A 10239-nucleotide genomic window follows, 5' to 3' on the forward strand; every position below is an offset into this window, starting at 1 on the left:
TCAGGGTTCTGCCTTCTCCATTCATTGATTCCTTCAACGGATAAATTTATTTTTATTTTTTTTTTGTTTTTTTTTTTTTGAGATGGAGTCTCGCTCTGTCGCCCAGGCTGGAGTGTGGTGGCTGGATCTCAGCTCACTGCAAGCTCCGCCTCCCGGGTTTACGCCATTATCCTGCCTCAGCCTCCCGAGTAAGCTGGGACTACAGGCGCCCGCCACCTCACCCAGCTAGTTTTTTGTATTTTTAGTAGAGATGGGGTTTCACCATGTTAGCCAGGATGGTCTCGATCTCCTGACCTCGTGATCCGCCCGTCTCAGCCTCCCAAAGTGCTGGGATTACAGGCTTGAGCCACCGCGCCCGGCAAGATAAATTTATTAAGTACCTACAATGGATTGCGTATTAGGGACATACGACACCTAAGACAAAAAAGATTCTTTTCCTTGTTGAGACTATTTAGTTACAGGATAATAGGAACATCTGATTTAGATTAGGAAAGGAGGGTATGGGCAAGGCATGTCTTTCTGAAAAAACATTATCAAGAATTGACCAGGTGTGGTGGCTGCATCTCTATTATACGACATCATCTCTGCATCTCTATTACAAGACACAGAGCCTGGCAGAGAGAAATTGTTACTGGAGGAAATGAATGAATCCCGGGCATCTTCTATATAGGTTGGTGCAAAAATGATTGCAGTTTTTGCCATTACTTTTAAATGGCAAAAACCATAATTACTTTTGCACGAATATTTCCTATTACAGATATCAATTCAAGTCATTTAAAAATTTTCTCCTGAAGTTAACTGCCAGATGATTGCTCTTATTCATATTAGGTTGCATAGGCAAAGCTGCTAGAACAAAAGACTCAAAGTAAGTAAAAGGTCAACCCAAGTTTATTTATTCTCACATAACAATACTGAGTGGATATTTAGGTCAGTAAGGCACAGTTCTCCTCCACTCAGGAATCTCCCATCTTCAGGCCTTGCCTTCTCCAGAGCCTGGTCACCATCTGCTTCCAGTTGGCAGAAGGAGTAAGAGCACGGGGAAGCACCTGTTGGAGGTCTGTATGGCCAGGCCTGGAAACTGTGCACACCTCTTCTGCTCACTTTCTGCTGGGGAGAGCATAGGCACAGAGCCACACTTATTTTACTTTGAGAATGCAGTGTAGGTGTATGTCCAACAAAGAAAAATAATAATTCGGTAGACAACTAAGTCTCCACTCCAATATTCAATTACTTACGCTCTGGTATGTCTCAAATTAACCTAGATAGAAACGAACTCTGAATCTTTCACCTCCATCAAGTTTTTCACTCACTCAGTGGCATCAATATCCATCCAGTTGCTTAAGCATACATGTGAAAGTTATCCTTGGTCTGTTTCTTATCCTCCCCTTCCACATCTAATCCTTCAGGAAGTCCTGACAATGTTACCTCCGAAACATGTCTTAAATCCATCTTCTCAGCCAGGCCCAGTGGCTCACGCCTGTAATTCCAGTACTTTGGGAGGCCAAGGGAGGTGGATCACTTTAACTCAGGAGTTGGAGAGCAGACTGGACAATGTGGAGAGACCGCATCTCTACAAAAAAATACGAAAAATTAGCCAGGCGTGGTGGTATGCCCCTGTAGTTCCAGCTACTCAGGATGCTGAGGTGGGAGGATTGCCTGAGCCCAGGAGGTCTAAGTTGCAGTGAGCTGTGATCATGCCACTGCACTCTAGCCAGTGGCACCCTATTAAAAAAAAAAAAAAAATCCATCTTCTCTACACCTTTACTGCCACCTCTTTAGTTCAGACAGTGTAATAATCTCTCAACTGCATTATTCTCCAATAGCCTAATAGCTCTGTTTCCATTCTTGCTTTCCTATATTCCATTCTTTACAAAGCAGAGTGATATTTTAAAACAAATTTGATCACACCACTCTTTAGTTTAAAACCTTACAATAGCTTAGAATAAAATCCAAAGTCCTGATTATGACCCCCAAAGGCCACATATGATGAAGCCACTGCCCACATCTCCAACCTCATCCTTTTTATACTTAAAAAAAAACTTTTTTTGAAATAGAGACGGGGTTTCACCATGTTGGCCAGGCTGATCTCGAACTCCTGACTTCAAGTGATCTGCCCACCTTGGCCTCCTGAAGTGCTGGGATTACAGGCATGACCCACCGCGCCCGGCCTCCAACCTCATCCTTTATCAGTCTTCTCCTACTCGATCTACTCCAGCTACAATGACCTTCTTGCTGATCCTTGAACATATTTAGAGTATTTCCACCTTAAATTTTTTACCCATCTGCCCAGAAATCTTTCCTTGGATTTCCAATAGCCAGCCCTTTCTCATTCCTCAGGGGTCTCAGCTTAAATGTTACCTCCTGAGATTCCTTCCTTAATCTAATACGAAGCAGTCCCCACATCCCGTTATTCTCTTACCTCAGCATCCTGTTTATGTTCTTCTCAGCAGCAGACTCGGGCTTTTTCCTGTTTATTACCTACTTCCTTTTCCTGAAAGATCCATGTGCCGGTACCGTGTCTTGTTCCTACTGTTTCTCCAATGTCTAGTAGATCTGGCACATACTGATGTGCAATTAATAAGTGAATGAAGAACCACTGAGAGGCGATTAGTCAAAAGCTCTTTCAAAGCCCTTTGATAGGTTATTGGTGGAGAGTAGGGAGCACAAATCTGGGGTCCCATTCTAACTTGACCACTTCTCGGCTGTGCGCAAACTAGCTCTCTTGAGCCTCAGTTACCTATTCTACAAATTAGGGATGGGAACATCCATACCTCACAACACCAAATAGCTCCCTTGTAAAGATGAAAGGAGGTAACGTAAGAAAGAACTCCATGTAAGGTTAATGCTCCGTAAACAGAGCTGCTACTGCTATTATATATTCTACACAATCCTGCTCCCTTAAGGCAGGACCCTTTAGGTGCTTCAGTCCTCTCTTTCTCTCCCGGGTTGACCTCCACGGGTCCTCTCAGAAGAGCGTTTCCCAGGCGTGAACCTCCGCAGAGTGGAGATAAAGGCTGAGGCTCCAACGCAGGCGCACTCACGCGAGTCCAGACCCATGACGTCATTAGCGCAGCGCCATCGCCGCGGAAGGTCCAGGGGCCTGTTCTGTAAGCGGCGCGACTTAGGGAGGCCCAGGCGGGCGCCTGCAAGTCGGGTGCGCGGCTCGGGGACGGCTTGGAAACCCCAGCGGAAGGCAGCAAGGGGCGCGTGGGGCAGTGGAGTCACGAAGCTGGGCGGCAAAACGGGCGGCCTGGAGCTCCCGCGGAGCACAGCGCGTGCGTGAGGGCAGCCGGCGGGGCTGCCCGGCGCGGGTGTCCCGGCGATGTGTGGCGCTGAGGCGGCGGCGGGAGCAGCGGCGCCGAGCTCTGCTTCGGCTTCGGCTTCGCGGCGGTGCAGGCGGCGGAGGCGGAGGCGCAGGCTACTCTTTAGGACCTGGCGAGCCCGGGTTTAAGCGGCGGCCCCACGAGGCCCCTGCACAGCGCCCCGGGTGGAGGCCCTCCCCGCCTCGCCCTACCCCGGGAGCCTGACTCCCCAGCCGGGGATGAGGCTAGGAGGCGGCCGCGCGGGGCCCAGCACAAAGACTTGTCCCCAGGGGCCGCCGCCTCCGCCGCTGCTGCTGCCGCCAGCCTAGAGCCGCCCGCCGAAGCAGAGCCGGCTCCGGGGTCCTCATCCCCACCGGTCCCGAGGGGCGGCTGCCTCCCATCGCCACGAGGCCCAGGGGCCCAAGTGCCGAGCCCTTTGCTTCCTCGGCCGCGCGGGGACAGGGCGGCTGCGCAGCCTCTGTCTCTCCCGGCTGTGGGGGCCCCACTGAGTATGTCGGAGGAGAGCGACATGGAGAAAGCCATCAAGGTAAGGGGGAGGTGCCCCCTCTTCCCACGCGTTGTCCTGTGGCGTTCTTCTCGGCTTCAGCCTCAGAAAGCGGGGAGATTTTGCAGTGAGAGGTTCCATCGACTCCTGGGGTTTCGGTCTCCTCTGGATTCCGTGGATCGCGCTTTACAGCCCTGGGGCCAAGGGTGTGGGTGTACGTGTGGGTGTGTGTCCGACTCCCACCAGCTTCCTTGGTGAGTGACTTGTGCTCAACTAGAACGGAGGTGAGTGTTCTGGAGACACTATCAAGTGTCAATGAATGGGACGAAGAGAGCCCTGCTACTACTACACGTTTCGATCACTCCCCAAGGGCCGCCGGCATTTGCTTCCGGATGGTCTACAGCACTTGGAGAGTTGGAATGTATCCATCCCTCCCGATTTGTTTGAAATCAGCCTTCTGGAAATCTGCAGTTTCGGAAGAAGGTGGTTCGCCATACAAAACCTGTCCTTTGTCGAATAGGTTGTCCTCACTTTTCCGTGTGTTCTCCCCCTTTTCTCTTTCCTCTTTTCTCTCCTAGGAAGCATTGAATTTACTTAGGAAAAGTTAACAGTTCCTGTGACTTAACTGCGCTTAAACCCAAAGAAAAGCAAATGTGTATTCGAAAATTACACAAATAAAATAAGTTTCATAAAACCTGTTCTTAATTTTTTTTTTTTTAAGGCACATTTTGCCCACTTAGGCCAGTTACCTGTTTTGACAGCTGTAGCTAAGAAATTAGTCTCATGAAAAGTAAACAAGCTTAAAGTTTGATGTGTTATTTATTTACTTGCAGTGTTAAGTCAACCCAGTGGATTGAATAATTTCATTTTATCTGGAAGGACAGGCATCTGTTGTCAACTTGGGGTTATTTTCCCCTTCAAGACAATGACTATAGCTAGTAACTGATTAAGAATTTATGCTTCTACCAATTCTTTAGGTGGTGTATATAGTTTCTCAAAATCATCAAGTCATTCCAAAGAAACTTAACCCTTTAAAGGAGATATCAACATATATACATTAAGGAAGACCAGGTTTTTTTTTTTTTTTTTTGGAGACAGAGTCTCACTCTGTCCCCCAGGCTGGAGTGCAGTGGCGCGATCTCGGCTCACTGCAAGTTCCGCCTCCTGGGTTCACACCATTCTCCTGCCTCAGCCTACTGAGTAGCTGGGATTGCAGGTGCCCGCCCACCATGCCCTGCAATTTTTTTTTTTTTTGTATTTTTAGTAGAGATGGGGTTTCACGGTAATAGCCAGGATGGGCTCGATCTCCTGACCTCGTGATCCACCTGCCTCGGCCTCCCAAAGTGGTGGGATTACAGGCGTGAGCCACCGTGCCTTGCCCAAGGAAGACCAGGTTTTGAATCATAAAAATAAAGATACCATAAGACTGCTTTGATATGTCCTTTTCTTCTTCTTCTTTTTTTTTTTTTTCTGAGTCAGAGTCTCGCTCTGTCGCCCAGGCTGGAGTGCAGTGACACACTCTTGGCTCACTGCAACCTCCGCCTCCCAGGTTCAGGTGATTCTCCTGCCTCAGCCTCCTGAGTAGCTGGGACTACAGGCATGTGCCACCACACCCAGCTAATTTTTTTGTGTTTTTAGTAGAAGTGATGTTTCACTGTGTTAGCCAGGGTGGTCTCCATCTCCTGACATCGTGATCTGCCCACCTCGGCCTCCCCAAGTTCTCAGATTACAGGTGTGAGCCACCGTGCCCAGCCTTGGTTTGGGTTTTATTGGCACAGAGGCATGATTTGCTGCCTGAAGTTATTTAATTGGGTTGTGAAAGCATATGTGGCCAGTTTATTTTTTTTTTTTTGCGACGGAGTCTCGCTCTGTCGCCCAGGCTGGAGTGCATTGGTCGGATCTCAGCTCACTGCAAGCTCTGCCTCCCAGGTTTACGCCATTCTCCTGCCTCAGCCTCCCGAGTAGCTGGGACTACAGACCCCCGCCACCTCGCCCGGCTAGTTTTTTGTATTTTTTTTGGTAGAGACGGGGTTTCACCGTGTTAGCCAGGATGGCCTCGATCTCCTGACCTTGTGATCTGCCCGTCTCGGCCTCCCAAAGTGCTGGGATTACAGGCTTGAGCCACTGCGCCCGGCCGTATGTGGCCAGTTTTTAAGCATTATCTCGTGTGTGCCAGGTGGTGTCCTAGACACAAATGGTACAAGCCAGACTCCTAGATGTCCCTGTTGTCATGTAGCTTGTATTCTAGAGGGTGGTGTTACTGCTAGGTGGTTTTAATTAAGTGTGGAAAGGGTGAGGAGTACTATGTTAAATAGGGTAGTCCAAGGAGGTGACACTGTGTAGAGTTCTGATGGAAATGTGAGAGCAAGCCACCACTGTCTCAGGGAAGAGTATAACAGGCAGTGGGAACAGCAAGGACAGACCTTGAGGTAGAAGCAGGTGTAGTGTGATGTGGAAAGAGCAAGGTTGCTAGAATGCAGTGGGTCAGTGGCAATGATGTAGAGTAGCAATGGGAAGCAAGTCACTTAGGGCCTTGTAGGCCATCATAAGACCTTTGGCTTTGACCCTGATTAAAAGGGGAACTATCGGAGAGTTTTGAGCAGAAGAGAAACATAGTTCCACGGGATAAGTATACAAATAGGGCAGCAATGTCGCTTAGTGGTTGTTACAGTTTCTCCAGGTAGACTCAGTTGAAATCTCAGCCTACGTTTTTTTTTGAGACAGAGTCTCTCTGTCACTCAGGCTGGAGTGCAGTGGTGTGATCTCGGCTCACTGCAGCTTCCTCCCTGGTTCAAGCAGTTCTTGTGCCTTGGCCCTCTGAGTAGCTGGGACTACAGGTGCACACCACCACACCCGGCTAAATTTTTGTATTGCTAGAAAAGATGGGGTTTCACCATGTTGGCCAGGCTGGTCTCCTGGTCTCAGGTAATCTTCCTGCCTCAGCCTCCCAAAGTGTTGGGACTACAGGCATGAGCCACCACGCCCAGCCTACCCTTTCTATTTTATTAGCTGTGTGTCCGAGTATGATGTCACTTCACTTCTGTCTTGTTAGTTTCCTCATCTGTAGACGGGATAAAAGCACTCCCCAGCTCATAGGGTTTTTCCTTTGTTTGTTTGTTAGTTTTTGATGATTAAATGAGCAGATATACCTAAATGTGCTTATAATAATACCTAGGCCAGGCACGGTGGCTCACAACTGTAATCGCAGTACTTTGGGAGGCCGAGGTGGGCGGATCACCTGAGTTCAGGAGTTGGAGAACACTCTGGCCAACATGGTGAGACCCCCATCTCTACTAAAAATAGAAAAATTAGCCAAGTGTGGTGGCACACATCTGTAATCCCAGCTACTCAGAAGGCTGAGGCAGGAGAATCACTTGAACCTGGGGGGCGGAAGTTGCAGTGAGCTGAGATCGTGCCACTGCACTCCAGCCTGGGCGACAGTGAGACTCCTTCTCAAAAAAGTAATAATACCTAACAGCAAGAGCTCAATGAATATTAGCTCATAGCAATTTAAAGGTGCTTTACAAAGAGTTGTTTTTTTCACTTGACTCTTGCCCAGCCCAATTTTTTTTCTTTTCTTTTTTTTTTTTGAGACGGAGTCTTGCTCTGTCCCCCAGGCTGGAATGCAGTGGCGCGATCTTGGCTCACTGCAAGCTCCACCTTCCTGGGTTCACGCCATTTTCCTGCCTCAGCCTCCTGAGTAGCTGGGACTACAGGTGCCTGCACCACGCCTGGCTAATTTTTTTGTATTTTTAGTAGAGACAGGATTTCACAGTGTTAGGATGGTCTTGATCTCCTGACCTCGTGATCCACCCGCCTCGGCCTCCCAAAGTGTTGGGATTACAGGCGTGAGCCACTGCGTGCGGATACCCAGCCCAATTTTCTTAAAATTTTTTTAGCTTTTCTTCACTCAGAAGTACTCAATAGGTCATGGTGAATCTACACTAATTTGGGCATGTCCAACCAATACCTATTGGTGGAGCTGAAAATCAGTACTGATTAGGATGTACTGCTTTGGAAGCAAGCCAGCATTACATCAAATAAAAAACATTTGGTCTGTGGCATTGTGTTGTATTCATTGTTTTGGTTTTTTTGAGGTGTTCAGCAGATGGTGAGCACTGAGACAAACCTGTAGTGTTCAGCTGGAAAGCTATTTTCCTGGCCTCCAGCCATAGCACTTGAACTCTTGCTGCCAGGCTACCTAAGAGTGGACTGATTGGACTTTAAGATCTCATCCTCCCTTATCCATGGTTTTGCTTTCCACAGTTTCAGTTACGTATGGTCAACTGCAGTCTGAAAATATTAAGTGGAAAAACCCAGAAATCAATAATTCATAAGTTTCTTTTTTTTTTTGAGACAGAGTCTTGCTCTGATGCCCAGGCTGGAGTGCAGTGGCGCGATCTCGGCTCACTGCAACCTCTGCCTCCTGGGTTCAGGCAATTCTCCTGCCTCAGCCTCCTGAGTAGCTGGGATTACAGGTGTGCACCACCACGCCTGGCTAATTTTTGTATTTTTATTATGTTGACCAGGCTTGTCTTGAACTCCTGACCTCATGATCCACCCTCCTCGGCCTTCCAAAGTGCTAGAGTTACAGGCATGAGTCACTGCGCCTGGCCCTCATAAGTTTCAAATTATGCATTATTCTTTGTAGTGTAATGAAATCTCTTACCATATTGCCTGGGACATGAATCATCCCTTTGTCCAACATGTTCACACTGTATATGCTTCCTATCCTGTAATTACTTGGTAGTCATCTTGGTTATCAGAACAAACAGTATATATAGGGTTCACCACTATCCATAGATAGTGCCACTGCACTCCACTCCAGCCTGGTGGCAGAGCGAGACTCTGTCTCAAAAAAAAAAAAAAAGAAAGAAAGAAAGAAAGAAAAGAAAATCTTTTCTACGTTCATAGTAATGATCCAATAGAGGAGGGTATACTTTCTTACTTATTCTGTAAAGCTAGCATTACATTCATACCAAAACCAGAAAAAGGCATCACAAAAAAAAATCTATCATGAATATAGATTTAACAATCCTCAACAAAATATTAACAAACTGAAACCAGCAACATGTAAAAATGATTCTACACCAGATAAGTGGGTCTAAGTGGGGTTTATACCAGGAATGCAAGATTGGCTTAATATCTGAAAATCAAGTAATGTTACCATATACTACATTAAGAATACAAAACAAAAACCACATAATTAACTCAATAGATGAAGGAAAAATATTTAACAGAAACTCAACACCCATTCCTGATAAAAACTGTCAGCCAAGCCAGGCATAGTGGCTCAAGCCTGTAATCCCAGCACTTTGGAGGCCGAGGCGGGTGGATCACCTGAGGTCAGGAATTTGAGACCAGCCTGATCAGCAAGGTGAAACCCCGTCTCCACTAAAAAACATAAAAATTAGCCATAGAGACATGGGTCCCACTATATTGCCCAAGCTGGTCTCCAGCTCTGGAGCTCAAGCAGTTGTCCCACTTTGGCCTTCCGAAGTGCTGGAATTACAGGCATGAGCCACCACGACTGGTTGTGAAATATCCTTTTTTTTTTTTCTGAGATGGAGTCTTGCTCTGTTGACCAGGTTGGAGTGCAATGGCATAATCTCAGCTCACTGCAACCTCCGCCTCCCAGGTTCAAGCAATTCTCCTGCCTTAGCCTCCCAAGTAACTGGGATTGCTGGTGTGTGCCAGCGTGCCTGGCTAATTTTTGTATTTTTAGTAGAGACGGGGTTTCACCATGTTGGCCAGTCTGGTCTCGAACTCTTGACCTTGTGATCTGCCTGCATCCTGAAGTGCTGGGATTACAGGCATGAGCAACTGTGCCTGGCCAAAATAACCTTTTATTTCATATTGAAGATGCAGCTTTTATGTGGGTGCAAGAGTGCTATAAGAAAGGCATACCTATAGCCTCTAATATTTTTCGAGAAAAATCAGGCATTGTGTCTTAAAGCAAAAGGAAGGTAAAGGATCTAAAGTTGGAGAATTTAATGCCAGCAAAGGATGGTTTGATAATTGTAGAGAAGTTTGGCTTAAAAAATGTCAGTAACAGGAGAAGCAGCTTCTGCTGACCAGGAGGCGGCAAACAAGTTCCCGGATGCCATTAAGAAAATCATTGAGGAGAAAGAATATCTGCTTGAATGGGTTTTTAATGCAGACAAAAAAGCCCTATTCTGGGGAAAACAATGCCACAAAGGACATTTTTTAGTAAGGAAGAGCAGTGAGTGCCAAGATTTAAGGCAGGAAGAGCTAGGTTAACTTCTGTTTTGTGTAAATGCAGTCAAGTTTATGATCAGGACTACCCTTGTCTATAAAGCTGCTAACCTCTGAGCCTTGAAGGGAGAAGATAAAACACCAGCTGCCAGTCTGTTTGTATCAAAAGAAAGCCTGGATAATGAGAACGCATTTTCTCTTTTTTTTTTTTTTTTT

General features: G+C 47.1%; 1 protein-coding gene and 1 long non-coding RNA gene across 3 annotated transcripts in view; one reads left to right on the forward strand and one right to left on the reverse strand.

Moving 5' to 3' along the window:
* Nucleotides 1–870: 870 nt before the first annotated feature.
* On the reverse strand, nt 871–4082 carry LOC105507953. Its single transcript, XR_001001182.1, has 2 exons — nt 2420–4082; nt 871–1570 (listed from the first exon to the last, which is right to left on the reverse strand). It is a non-coding gene; the product is annotated as an uncharacterized LOC105507953 (long non-coding RNA).
* Nucleotides 3064–10239, forward strand: part of MAPKAPK5 (mitogen-activated protein kinase-activated protein kinase 5) — a 71124-nt gene continuing 63948 nt past the window's right edge. The window contains exon 1 of one of the 2 annotated variants that reach the window (XM_011936665.1): nt 3064–3849. In XM_011936665.1, the coding sequence (XP_011792055.1) occupies nt 3814–3849 (36 nt within the window). In that variant the 5' untranslated portion in view covers nt 3064–3813. The remainder of the gene's footprint in view (nt 3850–10239) is intronic. The other variant, XM_011936660.1, reaches the window with a different exon arrangement.

Source organism: Colobus angolensis, unplaced genomic scaffold (genome assembly GCF_000951035.1).
Source record: "Colobus angolensis palliatus isolate OR3802 unplaced genomic scaffold, Cang.pa_1.0 Scaffold10, whole genome shotgun sequence".
Lineage (NCBI taxonomy): Eukaryota > Metazoa > Chordata > Mammalia > Primates > Cercopithecidae > Colobus > Colobus angolensis.